General features: G+C 43.1%; 1 protein-coding gene and 1 long non-coding RNA gene across 2 annotated transcripts in view; one reads left to right on the top strand and one right to left on the bottom strand.

Annotated features, from left to right (window-relative positions):
* The window catches only part of LOC110984316 (transcription factor 7-like 2), a 93239-nt gene extending 70825 nt beyond the window's left edge, over window positions 1-22414 (bottom strand). The window contains exons 1-3 of the mRNA XM_087149178.1: window positions 21403-22414; window positions 21199-21286; window positions 15731-15840 (exon numbers count right to left, since the gene is read on the bottom strand). Of these exons, the coding sequence (XP_087005304.1) occupies window positions 15731-15840; window positions 21199-21286; window positions 21403-21621 (417 nt within the window). The 5' untranslated portion in view covers window positions 21622-22414. The remainder of the gene's footprint in view (window positions 1-15730; window positions 15841-21198; window positions 21287-21402) is intronic.
* LOC147795954 (uncharacterized) lies at window positions 15839-19015 on the top strand. Its single transcript, XR_015428401.1, has 3 exons — window positions 15839-17158; window positions 17627-17779; window positions 18417-19015. It is a non-coding gene; the product is annotated as an uncharacterized LOC147795954 (long non-coding RNA).
* Window positions 22415-27423: the final 5009 nt, after the last annotated feature.

The following is a 27423-nucleotide window of genomic DNA, read 5'->3' as shown; positions in this document are numbered from 1 at the left end:
TTCAATCTAGATGAAGAGTGACAAAAAATCTGTGCATAATAGCAAAGATCTCTGATACAATGAACTCCACACACATCAACCGACCAGGTACTTTCTTTTTCACTCCTTTTCTGATTTAGGTCGGTGCACATCAAATTCTTCTGCAGGCAAAATTGATTTCTGAAACTGCAAGGTTACGCTTACATGCTTTAGGCTACTTCAAAACTGAAAAAAAGTGGACTCTTTCTGACAATGAAAGATAACCATAGTAAGTTGGGTTTTTTTAACACAAATAACAATCTTGTGAAATATTTTCTCAGAAGTGGCTCTGCTGCATCAAACAGCATGCAGATTGAAATATATAACTCCTGTTCAATATACCAAGGAAGGCTTAGCTCTGATAAACCCTATGTTTTATCTCTCCTGCAATTCATTTTGGAATTTCCAACTCTTGGGCCACTCCACACACTAGCAATCATTTATTTGATGGAAATTTACTACTGGGCACAGACAACAACTGACAACAGAAAAACCAGACTGCATGTGAGTTTAGGCCTATGTGAGTTCGTACGTATTTCGACAATGGCAAACTGATTTTCACGGGGGGGGAGAGATTAGACGTAATCATGAACATTGGGAGAAGAAGTTTGAGGCAATCGGTCGGCGGCAAAGCGTGAATTCTAATTTCATAGTCTCCAGGACTTTGACGATTTCCTTCCGGCGTACTCCTCCTTGGCTACAATTCAAACCTGGTCCTTGTTTGTGCCTTGTCCCTGTTGGCAACGGCAGCAGGCAACCCCCCAAGTCTGTCCTTCTATTTCTTAATTTCCTGAATATTGTCAAATTTTTCTTCTGCTCCTTTTGCCACGTAACAAATTAAAATTCCTACCTACGAGATACCTGAGGGCACCTACTGTCTTTTCCCACACGCAAGACTCAGTGCTCAGGCAAAAACTTGTAATTGGTTCCTTCCACAGCACTCCATATTTTGTTTGAAGAACGCTTACTGCCTGAATTCCACTCTCGGTTATTTCCCATAAAGTAACCTCCTTCATTCTCTTTCTCATCTGTCTAAAAAGGCTCACCAAATATTTCCTGGTAAAACAAATCATGGGATACAAAACACTCACAGATCCAACAAAATTTGTGTTGGATAAGAAACAGATACATTAAAAACTGACAATATCAAAAATGTCAAAAGGAAATGTGACGCAGTAAAATAGTCATGCCGAAAGCTTGACAGTTCATCCATCTTTCAGGCGTTTTTTTTTCTCTCTTCCGCTTAATTGCATATCAGTATTCCCATCTCCATTTTTAATGAGAGTCAAAAGGGAATTAGCGTAGGATCTGACAAAAAAAAATTTGCAGTGGAGAATTACATCAACGAAGGCAGATTGGGTAAGAAGCCTGTGCATTACCCCCCCCCCCACCCTAGATTGGCCACATTGACTGCGTCTTAGACCGTAGGTGGTTTGCGAGCCACACTGTTTGAAAAGCTGCGAGTCTAGCAGGGGGGGGTTGGATTCCATTAGGCGGATTGTTTAGCATTGTGCCAGTGCACCATCAAGGCACTATTCACATCGTGTGGTCCTTTCTTCCCTTAGTGAGAAAAAAAAAAAGAAGAGTGGAATGAAAAGCCAAATGAAGAAAAGGTACCAAACGGGGGAAAGTTCAACGACCGAACAACACTAGAAAACCAACACAACGCTCTCCATGTAGGTCTGGATGAGATGGCTTCCAGGGGTGACTTGCCTTACAGGGCTTTGTCCGTCTCTTTTTTTAAAATAGAGAAAGGGGGTGCTGTGCTTGGTTAAAAACAATAATGTGGACAGCAATTTTGCTATTTGTTCAGCATCCGAAACTTTTTCGTCCCATTTTTATGAATAAAAAAGGGGATTTTGACATGCATGACTCGAATTGAAAGAACACTTTGAAAATAGTATGCTTAATTTGGCACAGGTCTGATGTACCATATCTACACCTACATGTACATCAACCACTTTTTTTTGGTCAGTTAATTGCAAACAACTACCTGTACAATTTAGGTCAAGGATACAAATTTTCAGTCCCATTACAAAGAACTCATACCCTGCGCCTGATTGAACCCACAGGTAGGTTTAGGAGCATGGGATTTGTACCGGTATTAGTTGCAGTGGTAGGAAAAACAAAACCCAACAGGTTTTCTTCTTTGAAAGCAAAAGCTTTGGAGATTTTAGGGGGGAGGCAAGTTGTTTAAATATCAGCATCCACAAAGAGTAGAACAGTCACACAAACTGTCCCAAGAATGTTCGGGCAACAGTGAAGCCATTTAAACAACATGACAATGCCTCACCTTTTACATGAACTGGTTACGTGAACTGAACTTGGTTGTATAAGTGTACAGGTATTTCATCAATTTCCTATCATCAATTTGCTCATACCCTCAATGCCCACTTTTCAATGTATTCCACTCTAAGCTTTTCTCCTTCCTTCCTCCGAAACATAACTCAGATTGTTAATTAGGGAAGGAGATTCGCATTTCTCCTGATTAGAAAAGCACATCTGTTAAAGTGCAATAACGTCTCTTTCTGGACTCAAACGCATGAGGACGACACGCTGCCAAGGAGAAGTGTCTCAGTCAAGGTCAGCGTTATTAAAGGCACCCCCCCTCCCACCCTCACTAAACGTGGCAACAATCAATGGCATAACAGCCCCACTCCCATTAAATATTCAAGACGGTTGTGGAGAAAACAACCCCCCCCCAGCTCGTGTCACAGCCGAGAGTAATTAGGCTGTGTGGTTTAATCTTCAACCAGTGCTCGGGTCATTAATTTCAGACCCAAATAAAGGTTAAACAAAGTAGAGAGAGATAAAAAAACAGAAGATGTTCCTGCACTGCTACACCAAAATGTAGTCCAGGCACTCTGTCGAGGAGTGATAAATAAATGGACCTCATGCCAACCCGAAGCCATTACAAACGAGATTCTTATTTATAAGGGGATTCCGACTTAGGTCTGTAACGCAGCCACGGCATCCAATTACACTACCGGTACATTTCTTTACACCTCTTTCAAGCTCGATAAAAATTCAATGGAAGAAGAAAAAAAAATTGAAAGAAAAGGTGAATTAATGCATGTATGTCGTTGTCCCGTTTAATGTTGGCATGTGTTTCAAACATGACAACAGCTCTCTTTTGGAGGAGGGAATAATGCACAGGCCACAGTTAATTAAATGAGTGTGTGGGAGGGATTAAGAGGCATAGGCAGGAGCCTAGCCGCCAGAGAGCATACAGGGCGTGGATAATCCACCTTCCTCAATGAGCAGCCAGGGCTTAGAGCTTTCCGGGACAACTTTCAAGTGCCTCATCTGTCTAGAGATGATTGGAGGGAAGATGTACTGCACATGTACTGGTACACGCACCATGTGTGCATGAGCATACAAGAGTCTGCCTTGGCTTCACACATGTTTGCTTAAAGGGGGATTTGGGGGCTGAACAAACTCCCGCTTACTGCCTGAATACTTTGTTTGGAGTTTCGTCACTGATACACACACACATTAAGACAGCTGTGTTAAAAGCATCTACGGGCAAAGGAAACCGCTCTACCGGTACTCACTCTACCTGTGCAGTGTGCACACAGGTTCCCGGGAAAATTTGCATAATGAGACTAAACAACTTTGCCAAATTAACGTCAAGGCGCTGCGCGAGATTGGCTGTGTACTATCAGAATGACATCACATGGGTAGGAATTTGATTATCCGGGTCTGTTAATAGACCCGGCAGAACGCACACACACACAGTTTCTGCAATCATTCTTTCACTTTCATTTGGGCAGCTCTTCAATTCAAGAGGTCTTGGAAATAAAGGCAAGATTTCAGCGACTTTGGATGTGACAGACCCCCTCTAATGGACCGGCACTTGATGTCCACAGACTTAGACCGAGAAAAAAAACAAACTTGAGGTTCATTCACTTCTTGGCAATACACAGAGATTGACGGAAGTTACATTTGTTTAAAGTACATTTCTCTGATTGTCAGTCTTTTTAAGGCAAATTCATCATTACCTGGAACACTTTTTTCTATTCCTCCGAAGCGTCATGTGACCGAGTATTAACATCCGACAATGCCTGCTGAGAAGTGATAATGCCCACCGCGTAAATCACACGCTGGCACATGGATACAAGACATTTCAATCGGGTCTGATTGGTCATGAGTCTCTGTGCATGCAACAAGCCATGCGCACGCCGAGTTCATTGAAGGGGATTCTATTGGACCACTTTCAAAAGGAATATACCATAAAATGGATGAGGGCGTCCGGGAAAATGAAAGTAAAATATCAGAACAAAACTGTTGGAAATCCATCATATGTTGACTTCTTTTGACTCTCTGAATAAAAAGGTACCAGTATCTATGAATGGAAACAAACGTGTGCTTGGCCAGTCTTAAACTAACGTTTCAGAACACTGATAATGCCCAAGCAGCATCCATTCTCCTGAGACAGTCTTAAATGTACGTTTAAGACCCGGTAAGCACATATTTATTCCCTTAAAAAAGGGAGAAAAAAAGCTTGCGGTGTATCTATACACTTTGAGATACCGGTATATTGTACGGAACATATATACATGTACATGTACATGTGGCAATGCACCAGGAACATTTGTTCATACACAACATGTGTATATACATGTATGTACAAATTCCCTGAACTGGAATAAAATGCTAATAGTTACATGTCCCTTCAGCACAGTAATCTTTTGTTCTTAATGAACAACTTTCAACAGAAATCAGGTTCGATGTCAGCCAGCAGGTTAAGTACATGTAGGCCTATGTGTATAAGGCACTTGTGTAAGAATATGTAATCACCAGCAGTGAATGTGTGTACAGTGTAGCTGTTGCTATGCAAACTCAATCTGGTGCACTATCGCAGCGCTGGGAGCGGGGTCACCCAGAGGCGACCTCACTGGGTGCCCTCCGACACCAACCGTCCAATTCAATCAGCCGACTTCCTGGTGAAATACCAGCCAATTCTCGGTTCTCAGCGGAAATCCGATAGGTTGGACAACCAATGGGCACGGTCTGCTGGCTGCCCGGAGCCAGTGGTGTCCTAGGCAAGTCTCACTGGTTGTGTCTGGTGCTGGGTTAAACAATGGAACTGTCTGTTGGCAGTGGAGAAGACACATTTGGAGATCAAGCTAGGGGGGGAGTGGAGGTGATTGGTAGCTTTAAAGATGAACTTGACTTTAAAAGTCACCACGATCTGGTATCCTTTGAGAGTACGGTTTCACAAGCATATGGGTTTGTACACGTACTGCACCCTCTACTTCATGTTTCACTTTACAACTGGACAAGATCACTTTCACTTACTGCACGAAAAACAATTCCACATCTCAAGACCTACTGAATCAAATTCTGGAATGTGAACTACATGTACAGTACAAGCATGCATACCCTAGATTTCATTCCAATTTCTTTCTTCTTTTTTTATAGTAAATGACCAAATTACAGGGTTAGTGTACACCTCCAAAAATTACTGAATATGACTACCAAGGTGCTTCTACGCTACCTGCCAAGTGAGAACAAGAGATGAAATGTTTTTACACTGCAATGACACTCTGCACTTTTCTGCACTGCTTTTGACGCAGGACACGCCGAGCACGTGCCAAATCTCTGTTGGGACGTGAGGCCTCTGCATGCCCAGATGCAACGATTCCCCACCAACTTCTCTCTTCTTTGCCAGTGAGGGGGTGATTCCCGTCGGGCAGACAATAACCCTCCAATAAACTCTTCCATTAGATGAGGGTTTTATTCCTCTAACCAGAACTGATCCAGGTGAACAGACTTCGCTTGAATGACCGCAACCTGTCGCTTATCCAAATGCTGTACTCCTCCTAACCGATAACCAATAAAAGTACTAGTGCATGCAGAGGCCTTCATGTACATATACGTGTATGTACATACAAGTAGTTCTGAGCAATATTTCATAAGTTACATGTGCTACTTGTTTTAAGGTAAGAAATAATAAATAGCCGATGTCAGGTACGGTAAATATTTGAGGAAATGTACACAGAACCCCGAGATGATAAAAATGCATTGAAAGGCACAGGTGATTTGTTAAGCAGCTGGACAACATTTAACATTAGTTTTCTGTACCTTGCCCTCTATCGCCATCCACCCTGATATGGAGGGGGGAGCAGACCGACCGCAATGTTAAGCACAGACTTGACACTGCCCTTAACAGCCTCACACTCTAGCTGCTGTCAACTTGTTTTCTTTTCAAGCTGTCTTGATATGTCCGACAGTTTATTGACCAAACCCCCTCCCCCCCTAGCTGAACAGCATTTAACCCACACCAGAAGGCTTGCTCCGAGCCGGAGAGACAGAGAGAGAGAGTGTGCAGGGCTGATGCATTTACATCCCCGCTGAACCTATTGAACGGAACTCATCTGGTGCAGAGAGTCGTGCTCTGAGTGAACTCAAATGTTAGTTTTTGCCAGACAGGCCAATTCAGAATCCTCTACACAGTGCCACCATCATGCACCGCCCGGCCGTGCACTTTCCTCACTTCAGACCACTGTGCCAGTAACAGGCAACCATTAGCTCAGAGGGTCTCCGTACACACTACATTGCATGAGCAAGGGAACTGTTTTTTTTTGCCCCGTACGCCTGACACAGTGCAGTGGCTCCCCATTCACGGCCTTAATGGTCAGCCAAACCCGCGAAACAACTCTGTCAATAAAATGACGCCAAAAGCCTCCACGTCCAACTGAAGCTGGGGCATATCAAAGCAATGACTAATATGCTACTGCACTTAAATACGCCTCGGTGACAGTAAACGTTATCAGCATTTAGAGACAGGCTGCAAATGAATGGTGTTGAAATAAGGTGACAAAAAAAATTAAATCTAGAAATATCTGAATGGGAGTCAAGTGCACAAGCGTGAGTCCACAGATGATACTGAAAATTTGGGGAGGGGGGAAATCCATCACAAATTTTGTATATATAAAGTGAGAAATGAAAAGGGTAACACTTGAGAAATGAAAAGGGTAACACTGGAACCCCCCCCTCAACAAAGAAAGAGGATTCGGGGAAATGAATTGATAATTCTTCCTGACCTATGCTTTTCACGGACATGTAAATGTTGTACGAAAGACTATGACAGCAGGCCACGGCTGCACGAATGGATGGAACCAATGTTTCGCCGAGCACGGTGGGTTTTGTCACGCGTGGCATTAATTAACGCACCACATGAGATGAGAGGGGTCTTGGCAAGGCGTCCCGTCCCAGCCCATTGTGGCAGTCACATGCAGAGTCCAAACGTGCCCTCAAGAATGGACCGGTGAACTCAACCGTCAGATTTAACCCCTCATTCTCTTCACCACCCCGTCCCCTCGATATTTTTTGTCCCTTCCGCTTCTGCTCAAAAGAAAAAAAAAAAAGCACCCGCCTGCTTCAAACAATAACGCTCACCGCTACAATGAGCAACGGCCAGGCCAACTCAAAGGGACCCTGTCCGTCCATCAAATCGTTTGCTCGGCACAAACAAAATCTCAGGAGACAATGTCCCTGGAACCGGGAGGGCCTTTGACACAAGGCGACCCCCCTTCTTCCATTCACAGCGCACGATCAGGAAGGCATCGGTAACTCAAAACTAAGTAAAGCCAGTGCACCGCACACACACACATACTACTCCTTGAATGTACAAAACCTTCCAGGTTTTTTGCAAGGAAAACAAAACAAGAGAAGAGACACACGCAAGGGGGTGCCCAAGAGTGTTTAGGTAGATAACAGATGGGAGGATTTCTTTTTTTGCTCTAGATTGGGGGAGAGCCACCATAAGACAGGGGGAAAGTGATGCCTGGCTGTCGCTGACAATGTTTCTTGAGCTGCTCTCATTGACGTCAAGGCCAAAACTCCCCCCCCCCAAAAAAATGCAGAACACTACCTGCAGTCTTAAACTGTGGCATACATGTACTCAGGCCTACATGCTGGACACAGAGGCTGTCACCGAGCTATAATATAGGGTCAACGTGGCTAAATCCCATTCAGATTTTTTCTGTTTCTAGAAAGGCAGCAGTGAAAGGACAAACTTTCTAGGCAGTTAATATAAAGTTGTTGGAGCTCCTTTATTTCCATGGCCATCACGATTCATTACATGTGCAGCTCTGCACTAAATATTTAGTAAGAAACTAACGCTATCAATAGAATAGATAGATGCAGATGCACAGGAGAATATTGGGACTCGTTACAAACTGTAGATGAAGTGTTGGATGACCAGATGCCTGTTCCATCTATTATGGATCACGTAACGGAACTGTATTAACACCAAGTGAGGTTGTTTACTGTAAAAAAGCCAGACATTTGCCAATGCACTGCCACAAGGAATCAACATTTTAAGTGAGTATTTGCAGAAAAAAAATTAGATTTCTGGGTCTCAAAACTGGAGTAAATGAAACACAATTGCCTGGGTATATACATCCAGAAGTTATCAGCCTCCAAAGCTTTAAAAGACAAGTATGGTGCCAGTAGTAACAGATGGCATGATATTCCAAAAATCATGATTATACTATTGCAACTATTCAAACAAATTAACCATATGACGTTGGAACTAGGGCAAACCCGTTCACATTGAAAAATTATCAAGGATTCCCGTGAATAATTTAACAACTGCATTCATTACTGGGAAGAAAATGACCTTGAAGTACATGTAAATGAAAAGTTTTACTCTCAGTGTACATAAGTTTGATAGCCGTTTCTCTCTTTATTTCAATGAGTTCTGCCACTGAGACAGAGTGCAGGATGGTTGGCTGTCAGAGAGGCTCTACCTGTGCCTTTTGTCAGTCTTCCTGGGACAACACCTAGTTCTGAAGAATCAGGCCAGGGCAACCTGGACACTCCACCACTCTATGAAGTGAACACCTTTTGGTCAGAAGACAAACAACGCCGCCGGTTTATCCCACAAAGGTAGAGTACCATACAGCAAAGCCTGTGCCCCTGATGTGCGGTTCTTGTGGTCTGCCCCAACACAAAGCCAAGTTTCATGGAAAACTGACTGGGGCATTTAAGGAGGGGGGTACCTTAAGATGAAACCTGCTGCCCAATTAGGAAAATAAACAGGGTGAGAGGTCAGGAGCAAACCCGTCAATCATCCCTGTGGCCCCTTTGCAAAGGGGTGATGCCAAAGGTGGCCCCACTGAATTACACAATGAGCACTCTGCTTGTTTTCGGCCCTGTCTATTAACCTCTTACGGCCAACAATAGCACCGAAGTTAAGGCAAGGGGTGGTGTGTTGTTTAGACAGTAATTTGAATCATCTCTGTGAGTACAATTCATCAAAAGCTCTAGGCAAGTGCACCCTAGGTTTCAAAAAACCCGGAATTCAATCTAAAAGAGATGGGCCTTTCTCCTGTCCCGTAACAGACTCTTATTTTGCGGGCAGTTCAAGAAGAAAATCTGAGCCAGAAAAGTGCTTCAAAGCAGCAAGGAAAGGAAATTTTTCAGGGCAACTGCTTTGCTCCAGTACAGGGTCAGCCCCATGATGAACCACCATAACAAACAGAGTACCATTCTGGAACACTGCTCAAAGGGGCCATTTTTGCAAAGACAAATACTCTGTCCATCTGCCCTCTGACATACAGCCCCTTTAAAGAAGGGGGGATTTTTCAGCAAACAGTCACATAACACGAACACCAGCCACAAAGAGACACAGCCGATAACCTCCTCTAATGCCTGGCCAAGTCTCCACAGGCGACTAAACAACATCACATTTCCTTCAGTCAACACCAACGATCTCTCCGGGTGCAGTTTTTTTTTTTTTTTTTGGTATACCACGTCAATTTGCCCTCGATAAAAATCTACTGATATTACACAGATTTTCTTTTCTTCTCTCTTCGTTTTAATCAGTGGTGGGCGTGACCAGGAATCTTGGGGTTACATGTAGGTATGACTGAGGGCACTGGATGGGGGAGGAGGGGAAGAGTGCCTACATTTTCAAGGGTACTGTAGGTACAGTGTATATTTGGGGTTGACGTGTGCCAATTCCAAGTTATCTTGCTTTGAGCGGCATTGTTACTACATGAAGTCCTTGTGGACACTTCGCTTGCACATGTTCCATGGTCCGGTTAATTTTTAATCCCTGTCCTCAAAAGCAGCCAATGCCAAGCAGAGGTTCAGTGCTCACACAGAGACACAACACCTGCACGATAAATTGGAAGCAAACCATAGGTCCCTAATTTCCACACAAACACAAAATAACTTCAATCAATTCTCATGGAGTGCAAGTGATACCAAGGGCATCCTACAAGTTTAGAATGCACAGTACATGTTTTACTTTAGTTAGGATTTTTTTATGACAATAAGTATTAAAATAAGCTACAACAAAGTAAATAAAAACAAAACTCTGACTTTGATTTTACCACCCACATGTGAATGTCCTGTTGTCGCATAGGGATCAGCCAGTCCATTTATAGCATTTCATTACCTGACGGCCTAATGTGGTCGGGGGGAACAGCTAAAAAAAAAAATACCGGTAACTACGCATGAAGTTAATTAAAATTGATTTTCAGAGGCCGTCTCATTCGATTAATTAATCTGTTTTGGTGTTAGGCATTCAATTTGTTTTCTCCCATGTGAGAAAGTCTACATTAACAAGGCATGGAGGCCATCCACTCCATTTTGCTATTGCTACCGGTTCACGTACAGTATGTGTGGTTGGTAACCAGGGACTTCAATGCACCTTTGTACATGTAACTGAAGGTGCATGATTCAGCTTTGATTGGAGTGTGAACAGCAGGCTTATGCACGTCATTCTTTGAAGATCATTTATATGTACATGTATGCTACAACAAGCTTATACTGTACTTAAACATGCACACATATGGTACATGTACATGTACAGTTGTGTAGGCCTACATGTACGACTTCTTCAGCTTTTCTAATTCTGTGATTTGATTTTATTGTAAATTTTCTGGTATTGTGAAAATTTAAAGGCTAGAGTACTTGGTGCCATCACAAACAACATTTGTAGTATGTAATGCTAAGTTTCATTCAGCAGAATTTTGTGATCTGAACGGAGTTTTAGAGTGTGCCCTGTTGGTCGCGGGGACCAGACAGCATTTTACAAAGCAATGTGTACAGTGTACATGTACACCAGCCAAGCCCCTGCTACCAAGTTCACTGTCTGCTGCACTTGCCCTGCAAGCTGGCAAACTGGGGGTCGTCAGATGCACCCACAAAACACAGCGCACACACAAACAAATGGAGGAGGCCCGGTTGGCAGCCCAGGGGGGTCAGGGGTCAGCCCCATTGAGTCTTCAAGCACAGCTATGTCAACAAAACAATGCACTGGGACAATTTTAGCGGCATGGTGGGGTCTTTTAACAGCACACAGGCTCCTGTTGACACAAAACTCCGGGGCAAAAAGGAATGAAAGCTGCCCAGAGAAAAAGAGAATGAAAAAAAAAAAGTGGGGAGAAGTGAAAAGCTGGCACTATTTTGGGGCTCAATGTTAAAAATTAACAATGCACTTTATTACTCACTGGCAAATGACATTGCCAGTAGGTTGGGTTACAGTCGTTCAAAAGCCCAATCAAAACCACCGGATGTTCAAACGTAAAATGTCATACATGCTAGATTCTCGAAACAAAACACCATAACCAATTTGTGGGGGGAGGGGATGGTTTGGAGGTTTTAAACGCTCGTTCAGACAAAATGAAGCCGACAGTCATGAACTTTGAACATTTAAACCAGGATTGGGATCAAGGCCTGGGATGATTTGGGTGACTTTGGAACCTGTCCTGTCACACAGATAAATAACAGCATGTACATATAGGCCATTCCACGACTGCCTTAAAGGATTTTCATTTTTTTTTTTCAACATGACACATTTAAATGCTGATTGTGTCAATTCATAAAGCCTGCCCTGACACAAAAGAGTATCCCGATACCTACATGTACATGCAGTGTGCATGCATGGTTTCTCCACAATGAAATCTCGGCTCAGTAGTAAAGCTCAGTTCCCCTACGTAATTTTTTCTTTCTTTTTTTTTTTTTAATCAAAATCTGACATCCAGACAGCTGGACCGGTTCAGGCCACCAATCAATCAAGTGACAAAAATTCATGTTATCTCTGGAGAGCTTTGTGTGCCAGGCCGGAGTTAATTCACAGATCACGATTACACCTCCTGTCACTCATTTTTTTTCCCCCTTTCCCCGTTAATTTGAAGAAATACAGGTGCACATGTACATGTACAAAGCCAAACAAGCTTTCCCAGGAAGCGAGGAACAAACAAATTCCCATTACGCAGGACAACGTGTCTGACAAAACTCTAAACACTTTTACTGAGATTTTTTCATTCGGTTGAGTGTAAATCTTCCCGCAAACTGTGAAAAAGATTTTCATCTTTCTGGCCACTGTTATCTGGGAGCGGGTCAAAAAAACAAAAAACAATTGGTGCCCTAAAAAGGGATCGACAAGCATGCATCCAAAACAGATGATCAGAAAATCCTTGGTTTTGTTGAGTAGCAAAATAGCGAATCGACTGCCTGATTATTTGCAGTACAATTCAATGGTCAACATGTGGCACATTGAATGGCACACTCCAGGAAATGATATCTACCACCTCACACTTTCACGTTTAGGGCAGCTTCCCCGTCAACAATGGCTACCAGGTTGACAGACCACTTTAGACCAATCACGGTGCCTGACAACGCATGGGAAGAAAACTTTCTGCATGCTCATGCCTGAACTTCTGCTGTCAGTCAGCAGAGACAACTTTCCTCTGGATTTCTTGGCTTGGTACATGTACTTTCAACCGAACTTTCCATTGGGATACACTGGGTACCCATTGGGCAAGCCTTCTTTCACAAAGAATATGGATGGCTACCCATTTGTGCAATCCAAGACAATGGCCCATTGTCAGTAACTTCCGATGAACCTGCCATACTCAGTTCCATAAAGCAGAGGTACCGTACAGTGTATAGTCTACACCTACACATGTACGTGTACATGTATGCATGTACAACAATGTATACTGAACAAGTATGTGTGTACGTGTGCATTGTGCATTTTACATGTGTACAACTGGAATACATGTACGTGTAATCCCTGGGTCTGGCGCCTAAAACAGCCTTGAATGACCCAAACAACCTTTACAGAGTACACAGTCCTATGACAGTCTTGGCATCAGGTTTTGCGTGATTTCCACGACTTCAATGTCGTGGAATCCACCTCTGGAAAGTGCACTGAACTTGCAAGTCCCAGTTTTAAGCAAACTTATTTATATTTTCACAAAAACATTTCCTGTACCCAGTAGTTTCCTGTAAAATGTAGCACACACATGTATATATAATAGTGACGTCGTAAATGGACGTCTCTGCTGAAGTCTGGCTCCAGTGACACCTGTCCATGTGAAGGTAGTTACTGGTACAGGTACATGTAAGAAGTCATACCTGTACATAACGGTACCCTGTGCGTGGTGCATACTTTCTGTTGAGAAAATTCCGCATCTGAGGTGTCCAACTGAGCTTTGTACAAGCATTACATTTCATTCTGAAGACACCACAATTTTTCAGGCTGCCTGCACTGAATTCCAAATGCAAGATTACAGATGTGTATGGCTGCACCCATTTGTTTGGTCAAAATGCCTAGAAAATTCCACCGTATTTCTACAGTCAACTTTCACAATGGCTAATGACATGAGAGTTGCACAGTACTACGAACCCATGATGTTTATAAATATGTATCTGCACAAAAGTGAAATGTGCAAAATATTTTATTTCTTTAATTTCAAAGCTCAATAATTTTCAATTCATGTTCTTTCACTTTACACCACAACAGCGCTTTTGTCAATGAACAGAAGTCAGAATCCTAATACCATTGCTCCAAATGGATGCGATATTTATTCTTCTAACAAAGACAATGAAAGGCCTGCCGTTAAACCCCAGGCAAATGTTTCCCAGACCTGTTTTACCCAATTTATATTTGCACGACTGGAATAGTCTTTCAAAATGCAACAGACAACAAACAGAAAAACCACACCTCACAACTATGAAAAAAAAAATGAAAAATGGAGCAAGCGTGTGGTCGACACCAAATGTCATGAATGCAAACTTTCAGTTCCATTGCTTTTGATAAATTGCGTCTGGCAGGCTGGTCAATATAAACAAACAAACACTAGCGAGGGAGGGAGTCGAGGGAAAGATGCAGAAATCGCTAGGCACAGGGGCTGGCATCGCAGCAATGCCACTGGTGCGCGCGCGGCCATGTCCGTGGCCGGGAAAATATTTAATAAAACAAAACACTTGTGGTCCACCATGAATGTGGGTCTCCGATTAAAGTTTAAACAGCCCTACAAGGGGTGGAGCGACTGTTTTCTTCTATGCGGAAATGTGTTAATTTATGTGGGAAATTTTCTGTCAAGTGATGCATGTTTGGTCACAACGTTCATGTATAAGTGAACAATACACAAAGATTTTTTGCGGACGACTGTTCTGAAGTACACGTGGCACACTTTAAAGCGAGATGAACACAAACATGCAGTGACGTAATGAGGAAAGGTACCTGTGGCATTGCACAGAAAGCACTCAGTGAGATACAGAAAGGACCAGTCTACATTTTCATGACAAGTTCTTTATTTGGACACCACATCACACATGTTGGCATTCACTGGCCCATTTCACTCCAGTATAGCGGCCGATTATCCTTGACTAGCTTCTGCCAAAGCTCCACTCTCTCTCAACCGCCACACGTAATTCCAGCCAGATTGGACCCAACAACATGTAACAATCAAGGTTATTGCCATCCATCAGGAGAATTCTCAACCTTCTACACCTGTGACATTGCTCAGGTTTGCTGGGCAACCTCTCTAGAGGACCAGTACACGTGTGGGAAACCCATCGGTCTCCAGGACTGGGAGCCAGACAAGAATATGCACACGGCCATCCAACAGGTGTCCGAAAACACCTCGAAGAGATGATCAAACACTGGCCTTGCTGAATCCTGTGACTTGCTAACAGTGCATTTTGTCTTCAACAATCCAGTAAGCTCACCAGGAAACATAATTTAAATTTAGGGTACCCAACATGGCAAAGACCCTGAGAGGCTGAGGAGTGACCACACCAGGTACTGCCAACTCCCTCTTAACTTACCACCCCCCCCCAACCTACAGTCGTATTGAGGCTGCAGGCACCCGCACGTGACCTGGTGGCATAACGCTACTGTAGTTAGCGCAGCGACGACATCAGTCAGGCAAGGGGTGTCGGTGTCAGACTTGAGCTGACGTGGGGGAGTGGCGAGAGGTGCTCTGTCCCGCTGTGCTTTAAGCACCAGGTGCCCCGGATGGAATGTCCGTCAATTCATCAACTGTGTCTGCGCTGGAATATGTGGTGCACTTCTTCCCTGAACACGCACCAAACTCATGTTTGTTTGACGTGGACATACAGCAAGTTGCAGCCGGTTTTTCAAGTCAATAAACCTTTTCAAACTTCCTTAGTAGAATGCGAGTCAGAATGGAAGCATATTTTTTTCCACTAAACCTGTACCCGACGGTCAAGTTTAAATCCTAGCCACACAGAGGAAGTAGCATTTACAATGACAAAAAAAAAATTTAAAAACCTACGAAGAATAATTATTCAGCCAGAAATGAGAACGGATTTTTAAATGTGGAGTTTTCATGCCAACATCTCGACGACAACTAAGAAACTGACAGTTGGCGCACAAGGCGGTAAGAGCAACTTGATCCTTAGAGACGGATGCAAGAAATTCTAAACGGTGACTTACCGAAGAGCCTGGGACCATGGAGCCATTGGGGTGGTAACCACCGGCAATGATGGCCAGGTTGTTGTAGGCGGCAAACCGGGCAATGTCATGAAAGTGCTCCGCTTTACTCCCTGCAGTAAAATGGGATTGAAAAAAGTGCAAATCAACAGGTAACGTCTACTCAGCCCAAGAGCAGAGGCCTGGGCAGATGTCGACCCAAAGAGATCAATCATTCCCAGAGTGAGGTCAGACAAACTGCTTTGAAGCCCCCCCCCCAAAAAAAAACATTCATCTTGCCTCTCTGCTGATGAACAAAAAATGGCATAAACTGGCATGGGATGTTGGAGAAACTGAAAGTCAGCAGGAGAAGCTACAGGCGAGAGGAATACCAGTATATGTATATCCCCCCAATGATTTGGCACCCCCCACTTTTTGGACGGAAGTGACTAGATACTAACCCGTGAAACCTGGTCTGCTATTTTTCTCAAGACTCTTAGAGGGTTCATGCTTGGACTCTGTCTCTGCATCAATTGAAAAAGGAAATCCCAAACACAATGATAAAATTGGAAAATAAATAGCGCAAATGGGTCGGATTCGAACCAGGGACTATGGATCTGTAGTTCAAATCACTACTAACTAAGCTATCGAAGCGACGTAATGGATTCCGTTTTTGAAATGTCTCAAATGGTGTATTGCATTGTGCCCTCTTCATGAATCATTGGTCACCCCAGCTACTGAAAAAAAGTAGCGCACCAGGTTTCACAGGCTAGTATTAAGTCGCTTCCTTTTTGGACTACCTCCTGAAATTCAAAATACAGGTAGGAGGAGAAATAGAAGGAGACAGTCATGATATGTTTACACTTTATTCGCAAAAAAAAATTATCCAGCTCCCTCACCCTTGAACCTTGCCAGTAGAAAGGTTTCTGTTTGTGGGTTCAACCTCACCATTAAAAAAAAAAAGGTTTTCTAGAAAAAAAAAAACGGATGATCCAAATGGATTATCTCCTTGAAAACTAACAATCTTCTGGCTGCAGGATCCTGGATTCGAAATGCAACATCATCTAAATTCTAGCACTCCAAACACCAAGGTGTAAACAAATGACAAAAGTACAAATCCATTGTCTGGGGATACCTGCACCCACAGTGGGATAATCTGAAATGGACACAGAGTCTCTTTTACACAGTGAGTAAGGTGTCAGGAAATGCTGGGGGCCATTTGATTTCCTCGTCATACATCAATGCAGATATACCATAACAACAAACATACATGTATCTGTGCACGAGAACAGTTCGCACATGGGCTCAATTGGGCCTACGGCGAAGGGTCGTGATCACCTGATCTCAACGTGATCTACTGTGAATTTATGAAAATCATCGGCAGGAATATTGTCTATCCTTGTTCCATGTCCTGCAATTTGGCCACAGAGAGACACGTATTCACCATTTAAGGTTAGTATCGTCCTTCTCACCAACATTTTTAAAAAGATATGATTTCATGCCCCAATCTTGGCCTAGCTGAGCCATTTTTTAATGGGATCAGATCCCATAAAATGAGTCTCGGAAACACTTCTCCATCATATATTTTCCCAATACAAAAGAGAGAATGTTGTAAGCTCTGTCTTGATTCAATTCTCAGTTTGTGCATCCAAATGTCAAATAAAACTACATTTTATTGCAAACATAAATGACACTGCCAATTTAGTTTTGGAAATATTGTAGTTATGTCCAATACGTCTGTCGCAGGTCATAAAATTTGAGGATTATTCTTGACAGGATGTACTGAAACAAACAGTGTGTACGAAGGGCAGGTGTTTTATTGAGGTGTATACTCGCCCTCAACAAGTTCAAAGAACTCTGGCCTTCTATCAATATTATGCTTCACCAGCCAAGCTCACTTTTTTTTTCTTTTCTTCTCAGCGACTGAAAATGGCTCATGTTGGGTGTCGACGCACAAGACAAATGCTTCCAGACTTCACTGAAAGAAGGCTGGCATCTTGTTCCAAAATTTCCAAACAAGGTGCCAGTGCAGATTAGAGAAGTCAAAGTCCGGAACCAGACACAGTGCTTCCCGTGAGTTGAACAAGAAAAATATTTTTTAGGGGGATTCTTAGTTAAAAATGAACCATTTCATTTTACACACATCTCCGTAAAACGTCCACTGCACAACCACAGGCCACATATGGGCCAACTTCATTTTTCTACCATGCTAGCAGGACTTTCACACTAACTAGCAACTTCAGCTTTGAAACACTGTAGACATATGTACGCTTTTTCCCAAATGGAATCATCAATATTCTTCATGCAACATATGCAATTCATATCAAAAGGCACAAGCCCCAAACTAGCCATCTTTTTTAACCACAGTTACAAAACTGAGCAGTCAATCATTTATCCCTTCATTGTTTACAAGCACAAGCAACCAAAATGTAAGGGGACACATTTTAAATGGGAACCAGTTCAAAAAATATGGGACTGGGTATCCCAAACTACATGTAGCTGTCAAGATCATTTCTTAACATTTTAGAAGGGAGAGGGAAAGGCTTTGAATGGTTTTAGTGGAGACATTAGAAATTAAAATCATGCCAGATGGAATGTCCAAAACGAAGTTCATGTTTATGTGCATTAGCAGTGAATGTTTGGGGTAAAATGGAATGAACAATTTGAACGCATTATTTTATGCAGTACACTTCTTCCTCTTTATATTTAGGTATGGGTTTCTTTTATGGGTACCCGAGTGGAAATGCTTACTTCAATGGAGGACACTACCCAGTTCTGACACTACTTTACCATTAAATGCACACCACCAACCAGTATGTCGACCTCTTTGCGACAAAGTGTACTGTAGAACTCTCCTACTTGACTTTACCATCGAAGACAAATCGCACAGTTTCATCTTTTGAACAAATGGTAAGATCAGGCATGAACCTTAAGCATGCTCTTCAAAAACCAAGTTCAACTTCAAGCGATTTAATGCAATAAAAACCGCCAATGTGGTTTTCTAGTTAACAAGGGTCGAGTGATCATGTAATAAATATCAAAAAACCTGTCTGGCCTTGGCACATAGATACTGATTTGGAATGTTTTTCACACGTGTGTGGGAGAAAGATAAAAAAAATAATAATAATAATAATAATAAAAATGACGACTGCGATCCTCTTGCATCCCCCCTCCCCCCACACACAAATCTTGTGCATGCTTTCTTGTTCATCCATCTGGATAACTCTCCAGAGTGTGACGGCTGCCTGAAGAATTTCCATTAAGTGTGTGTGGCTATTATGGGATTTTTTTTTTTTTACCTCTTTGATTCACGGCAGACATGGGGAAAACGCAAACTGGAAAACAGCCTCTGTGCAATTGCCATGAGCCGGCACTAGAAGTAGTGACAATTGCTCTTGTATCATCCTGCTTATTTTGTGCATACAAGGCAACGATTTGTTTCGTACCATTTTTTTGCTTTCGTACGGACAGATATGCAAGCAGGGCAGAATCTGTGTCTTCTTATTCTGCTCTGTTAGTAAAGGTTTTTATGTTATGACTAGCACACAGCCAAGGTCTTTTTACGAAAACTGGTTGAGGACATCTGACAGAGAAGGCAAATTGGCTCTCCTCGTGTCTTTGCCAGGTGCTCACATGAAAATGGCCAGCTTGCCCAATAGGTAATTAGGCATTTCACAATGCTCTCATTTCTGGGGGCGAGAATCTCAATCTCTAAATGCGAGCGTTCGTTACCATTAGCACCCTGTTCCTATAATAAGGAAACAAAGTCCACTTTCTCAAACTAACATTTTGACCTTAAGGAACCATTAGTCAATCCTGATAGGCCTAGTTTAGGTAAATTTTGACAATATTTAACCCCAACACTCCCAAATCCTCCAATTTCAATACTATTTTACATAAACTTACTTAAACTTAGGGTTAAACAAGAAAACTTCAAATTTCTAACTCGAGTTTGGCAAAAGACAACCACTCAGTCCGATGACGTCATTTTGTTTTTCGTCTGGTTACCAGGCTTTTTGGATTCTGTTTATGTTTATCTGTTTATGCAAACTGAATGCTTCACGTAGGTCTAACTTCTAGGGCCGTAGAATTTGAGTCTTCTCAGCCTATGTATCCACCTTGAATGCTAATACACTACCGGTACATGTATACGTACACGTTATTATTTACTACTGATGTTGTGGCCAAACAAATGTTCGACTATTTCTGTCTGATTAAAAGCAAATGATCAGTGGCTATGTAGCTGATATATAGGAGTGAATCGAGGTCAAGTGGTTGATATCTATAAAACTATTGACGTGTTATTATATGATTCAGACAGCAGTAAAAATTTATTATCTGCTAGCCACATGACTGTATTCAGTACCATAAATGATGTACATGGCCAGAGTGCGGGCTGTTTACTGCTCATACAACATCTTATTATTTCATGGCACGTTCTTAACTCTTAACTTTCAGCATGAAGGTACATGCACGTGTAAACAGCAACCTGCTGAAAGTAATCAGAACTGTTAGATATGTAACAGTTGGAAGGGTATTTTGCCAGAAAAATTGCAACAACTACATGGATCTGGGTTCGCCTTGCCATCAGACTTTTGCTGAGATGTACACAATTGTTTGAAGGTCTTCTTTTAAAATAAAGTTGGGCTTTTTCCTCATTTTTTGACAGAAAACTTATGAGAAAATCTTATTCAGCAAGACTTTCCTATCAGACCATTAAAATTTAAACACAAACGAATGAAATCCCCCTAAAATAAACAAGAGCCCCCTTTTAACTTAGCTTGTGACCTCTGAAAATTGAGATGATCCAGAATGGAAATACCCTTTATATTCCCCTGATACATTTAATCACTGATGCAACATAGTTCATATGCATGTTTGACATTCACTGCATGCCCGCAATTTTAAGTGACTGTTATGTGTTAAGTTCATAACTGACAGCGAAACCCCATGCATGTTTTAATGGACTTGGAGAGTGCAATACCAAACATATCAGAAGTATCTTCAAAACCAGTAGCACTGCAGTCTTTACAAAGTTCACAGCAAGGGTAATTAGGAATAATACTGCCAAAATGGTGCTGATACTGTAAATTGATAGCACATGTACAGTCTATAGGCCTGCAGTATGTAGGCCTACATGCGTACCTTGTACGTTCTAAGTACACCGGGCACATACTTGGTGCACAGTGTGCGTTAGAGTACGGCCATTTTGAGCCATTCGTGTCCTTCACGACAGCTCAAATTTCGCTGTTTCTCTGACCGCACAATGGCGATGCCAGCCATTGAGCTAGGCGACATGACTCTCCATGACTTGCACGTGCAAAATGGAGGGGCCTTAGCAGCGCTGTCAGCCGCCAAAACCACCAGGTCATCGCGTTTACTGAGTCATACTATGCCATTTACACGGTACAACACAGCGGGTATTATGTACAGCACACAGGCAATCCAATAGCCGTGCCATGCCGCGTTTCCACGGTACACACATTACGTACCTTCACCAACGGGGAGTCCATGGAGTTTCTTAGCCCGTCCGTCCTTACTCGAATCGGCATAGTCGCTGGGTCCCAGCCGCTTATTCCTCTGTAGTAAAGACAACAAGCGAGAATAAGTTGGTTTTGGGGTAGTTTGGGATGCCAGGGACCGTTCAGGGGTGGTTTGGACCGTCAGTGGGGTCTATAGGGAATGGGGAAACGTACCTGTGAACTTGTGCTTGATTTGTTGGAGCCACTACTCGAGCATTCCCCCTCGTACGCGTTCACCAGGCTGGACTTCTCGTCGTTGAGATGGTCGAAAGATTCCCGGACTCCCACAGCATTCTCGCTGATTTTCTCCTCCTGTTCTCCTTCGGTGTGGTAGGTCTTGGTCTCGTCCGGGGGCCCATCGTCTTCGCCACTACGGCTGGGCTGCCCTGGCATTGTACGGCCCGGGTTTTAAAAAAATCCACGGGAGGAAAAAAATCGCGGCGAAACCGTTTCAAGTTGACTCCACTTTCTTTCCACGTCCCACGTCAATGAACCCCAACCATTCAGTTGTGTACAGACGCAAAGGCGACCGGCCAACATCAAAAGACTCGGCGCCCTGTGATTGACAGCCGGCCGTGTCAGCTGGGGGCCAGTGTAGCCAATCAATTAACGAAGCATTCTGTGATGTCATGCACACCAGATTAATATTAACTACATTTCCGCCGCGATTGAAGGCCAACTGACCAATCGTGTGTCGATCAGCTTGATTTATGTGGGATTATAATGAATATGGAGTAAAATTCCAGACATTCCAAGCCCCTGATACGGCCGCTGCTAAGGCCAGCGTGCGGTATCCAGTCCGCCTGCTAGATAAACAAGTGATTTTCTGTGCGCAGTCTAGTTGAGGATGCCTTCTAGTTTCTTGATGGCGCGATACTATACATCGGCGATCAAAAAAAATATACAAGGTGTTTCGAGAGGGAAGCGGCATCAGGGTGCTAATCGTATGCAAATGTATGAAAATACTTTGGCAGTGCTTAAAGCGTTACACACAGCGCAATACTACTGAGTAATTCCTGCTAATTGCAGTGATTTAGGAAAGGTGTGACCCAGACGCTTAATAACCCATCGGCAAATTAGCTGATTAACGAAGTCTGGCAGTGCAAGTCGGCCATATCACCCTAAATACAAGCCCCAGGATCAGACAGTGAAATCACACCGCACCGGCTAAACACTCAGCAGTGTGTGTGCGCCCGAGACCGGATGTACCAGCAGCGCGTGAACTTGAAATAAACAGACATGGAACACTTCGTGCGCCGTGTCAGTCATAATCTTATCAAGTCGCATATCTCGGTAGTCAGGATTTAGTATGGTGCGATAGGGGCTTTGTCACATCTATGGACTTATTAAAGGCACAAGGCAGGATTTATTAAGGGAAAGCTGGCGTCTAGCCTCGCCAGGATATCATATTTGTATAAACACAGGCCACTGATTTATTATTCCCCCAAAAGTTCTGGATCGTTCCTACAGGAAAGATACAGAACTACACACTGGAATATACAACAAAGCTTCTAAATATCTGTGTTTTTAAGAAAGCATGATTATCTGCGTTCTCTTTTCAGTGGTAGATCAATATAGGATTACATGTATAGCTGTCTAACGATGATGGAAACATGATGGCATTATAGTGATGACTACCACCACTAATATTAACTTTGCAGTTAAGCAAATATTTGTGTTTTTGTTCAAGGTATTTACAATGTCTGGGTGTTAATGACATATACAGAGTAGACCTATCATAAAATGTGAACTGAATTATTATAATGTAATATTAATAAATAGCATTTGATAGATGGAATAAAACGACATTTTTTCTGTAACAAGTGTAACTAAAGCAGTGTTTTCAGGTAGGTTAAATGCGCAGTCATTATCTACTGACTGTCCGTTACTTAATTACGAGTCGCAATAACACATCTTGCCATTACATTTTGCTTGTTCGCAAAAGTCATTTCGTCCTTAATGATAGAATTTTTCTCCCTTGACTACTATTATTTCACCCTATCAATATGAACATTTTTGCAAAACTTATTGCTTGCGGTAAGTGAAATAAGGCAGGTGCATTATGTCAAGAGCCTCTTGTTCCTGGTATTAATTTTCAAAAAATCTACAACGGTCGTTCTGCTAAAGGGGTCGTGTCGCGTTGAACAACCTCAAGCTCCATTTCATAAAGAAAACAAAACAAGACAAAACACGGAGATTGATGATGTCAGCTTTTGCTCCACCCTGCTTCAGGGTTGAGCCACCATGTTAAAAAAGTGACATTGGGGAAAGCGAAAATAAGATCAAAACAACAGTATCGCAGGGTTTGTGAATCGGTAACTTGGGACGAGTCAACCATCACGCCCGCCTCCCACACACGCTCTGCTGACCGATTTCTAAATCCTACTTTTTCCTTCTTTATAGAGACAGAATTATTTCTTCTCGGCAATTCGTAGTCGTGGTAGTTGGCGCGTTTTGTGGTTGAGTGGTTTTGTTATTTATCGAGCGGGAGAGAGTGTGTCGAAATTAATTTGGAGTGGCATGAGAGAGCAGGCCTCGCGTGTACGACGGAGGGGCAAAAGGAGGGCGAACGTGGGGGGGGGAGGAGGCGGGCGATGAGCTCAAATTCGCCCATGGTCCGAGACAGCCTAGGGTGCTACCTGAACTCAGCGGTGTGTACTTTTTTGCCATTTGCTGGTCAGCTGGAACCGCTACTATTAGCCTTTATAAAACCCGAAATGTTTGCTTTAAAATGGAAGTCATTATTACTTTCCTGTACACTCAATGACTCCAGGTATTTCTTATACGTTTGTCGCTTGAATTTTGAAGTAAAAGATGGCTCGTCAGCCAGTTCCACAATTTCTGATGGCAGAATTTGGCTTTCTGCGGAAAAAAAATCGTCGATTGCAACATAATTGGAAAACTAATCTGTATCAAAAATGTTTTCATTCAAAATCTTTATAAACGCAATTACCTGATTGTAATTCTGAACCGATTTGACAATTTTTCACAATTTTTTGATCAGCTGCTCTTTTTAACTGTTACTGGGGTATAGATAGATAGCCAAAAAATTAAATTAAGATTTGCTTATACTGAAAGAAATTTCAGTCATTTTGGAGATTTAATGGGACACTTGTAAATGCTTTTGTTGAAGCACAACACGTCCGCCAAGCGAACAGATCAAAGGCCGGGCAAATGACTACGCACTATTGGGGGCGCTGTTTCATTTGCGCGACGTTGGGGGGGGTGATATTAGACTGCGAATGAATCTCTGATGTTGGACTGGAGCTAGGCCTGTGCCACCCCAACAGAATGTGTACGTGGGAACACGCTGGGATTTGACATAGCCAGGGTTCAGGTAGCCTGGTTTGGACACGGCTTCGGCCGAGTTACCTGGCTGTACCCACAGCTAACACGCATGCGTCCCTTGGAGATGGCTCGGGAATCTGCGTTCTAGCACCTGGCCAAGTAATTTAGACGCAGCCCAACTCTTAATACACAGCTTAAATACTGCTGGTGTTTTTAACTGGTGTAAGTGTATCAACCTGAGAGACCCGAGACTCGGACACTAGCTGTTGCCTGTGATTTTGATTTTTTTCCCAGGATGCACTTTCATGCAGATATGATAAATAAAAAGGGGCCGTTAAAGGGGTTTCCCTTGTTCAAGAGAAAGTTTTGCTTGTTGGTTGGTTGGTGGGGCAGAGGGGCTTGAAGGAATTTCTGCAATGGTCAGTGTTATGGTGAGCTGAGCACTGAACACGAATTTCATGAGGGCATGTCTCCTCCTGTTTTTACATGAAATATATAATTATAAATATTACTATAAATAAATAATTTTAGTCACATTAAGTGGGTCCAATGGAACTTTCAATGGGAATGCACAAACTTAAAATCAACTTTCATGATTGTACAATGATCACACACTCATCGCGAGACGCTCCACTAAGTACACGAAATTGTCCAACGCCACATCGGTCCACACAAAATCCGTTCATCGCCGAGAAGAAAAATCAAGAGATCCAAAACATGACAAACAGCAAAACGATTTTTTGGAACGTTTATGTTATGTCAGAACTGAAGACAGTGTCTGTGTGCACTCAATAATTTTGAAGGGACATTTTGCAGTGGTGAAATAACAGCATGCTGTTCTTATAATACGTAGGATAAAAGATTATAAGAGAATTGGCAGTTGCTGAAAGAAGATTTCACGCGGTGCGAGCGATTACAAGAAGGAAGAATCTAATGGTGATAATGGGTCTCTCCGCGGTGCCCGTTAGCACGGACACCCTACCAGGTGCTTCAGGCCCCCGCAAACAAGACTCGCTGGCCCATCATTTTTCCCCTCTCTCTCGCAGTCCCTTTTAGATTTAAGTCTTGAGTCCAATTACGCGTCATATTTCGTGAAGCATGATGGCGATTATCGGTGACCATACATAAACCTGCATTGTTAAAGGCGCGGCTAAATCTGACGGCGGTGTAGGACGGGCTGCGTGCTGCCGAGGCGACGTGTACTTTTCAACACTGCCGCGTCCATGCATACGGGGGGGGGGAATCCAAAACGAGATTCGGCGCTGCGAACGAAATATACAACGACGGAGACTGGCGAAATGGAGGCAGGTACGATCTAAAAAGCCAAACAACACGGCATCAGGCTGGCTCGCAGACTGAGAAGGAAAAGAGCGCTGGATAGAGAAGAGAGGAGAGAGAGAGAGATGTGGAAGTTGTGAGGAAAAATCGATGAAGATGTGATGTCGATGACCCGAAGTAGGGAGACGAGCATATAGCGGGGTTAAGTCTGTCTTATAACTGGTGATATTGGACCGCGCGCATGAGACAAGACGGGGGGGGCTAGACCGTGCTTTGACGGCGGCGTGCGGAGGGGCACAAACCACGGCTGCATCATCAACGGCATCAGTTCATGCACGAACGCGTCTGCTGTGGCATCGTCACCGTACCAGTCAAGCTTTTATTCTTGCCTTCAGGGAAAATTTTGAACTCAAAATAAGCTGTGTACGAAACATCCGAACGAAATTCGTTTCTTGTTGTCAGCTTTTGGTCCATATTGCTTTGCAAAGCTAATCTAAAGTGTAAACTGCGTTAAAATTAGTCCTAATTATCTTAACGTCCGACCTACGATTATGACCATTAAAAGTGCTCTAAAAGAAACGCGGAAAACCTAGGATAGGCGTCTTTGGAAAGACATGTGCAGTTAAACTGAATAAAGAATGTCTTTGGTTGTCTGCGACAATTGTCCGTAAGCGTCAGGAGTGATGAGCGCAGTCACACGGGAAAACTGACGGGGGTTGAGTCCATGGTTGGCAATTTCATAAGCCGAGTTTGGTCTGTGCGATTACTTTGAACGTTCGACCAAAGGTTTACGAGACTAAAGCGTGGACAGAGCTAGGGGGACCTGTACGTCACTCACTGCTTTATGACATCGCACTGTACACGCGTCGAAGAGACACAAGCGAGCTATATAGATAATCATATTTATCATCATTTCAGAGGATGAACCCGAGCCATTTGCGTCGCAAGCTTGAGACACCTCCAAAATCGCTCGATATCATCACCCCGTGAGTCCATTGTGGCGCACTCGCCAAGAGCTGGTTTTGACAGCAGATCTTTTCTTCTGACAGACGGCACTCCTCTTGTCCTCCTGCCCGTGTCGCGACTCCAACTCACCGGGGCGCAGTCCGGGTTGGCGCGGTGGGTGTCAACGGAGTGGCGCCTGGCAAGAGAGTGACAGAAGAGAGACGAATGCACGGGCAACACTAGATCCCTGAGATTGGCACAGAGTGATCGTACTTCCTTAAAGGAGAATATTTTCCCCTCAGGCTTGTTATAATGGATCGCCATTTTGCATGTTTGTGACGCTGATAAATTGCCAACCCAACAAAAGAAACCTCTGCTCTTTTGAAGGAATTTGAAAGGACAGGAACTGGTCCTGAATTAAACAAACCCTATTATTTTAGGTGTATTATTAAAACTGTGGTTAACGCTATCACAGAACCAGGGTACAGTATTAAGGTAGCGCCGGAAACAACAGCGTGTTAAATTGAGCGTTTCTGTAGAACAGCAAACACAAGAGAAAGTGGAAACCAGTGAATCATTTGTATTTCAGTTATTTTTCCTGTTTCCGAAAACAACCGTGCTCAGACGCCAATGAAAAGACGTAGCTATATCTCCCAGATATATTTAAATCCAAGAAAGCGTCAT

Source organism: Acanthaster planci, linkage group LG19 (genome assembly GCF_054643075.1).
Source record: "Acanthaster planci isolate LZ-2023a linkage group LG19, COTS_SCS, whole genome shotgun sequence".
Lineage (NCBI taxonomy): Eukaryota > Metazoa > Echinodermata > Asteroidea > Valvatida > Acanthasteridae > Acanthaster > Acanthaster planci.
The sequence above is the reverse complement of the archived record's forward strand: the minus strand, read 5'-3'. Positions and strand labels throughout refer to the sequence as shown.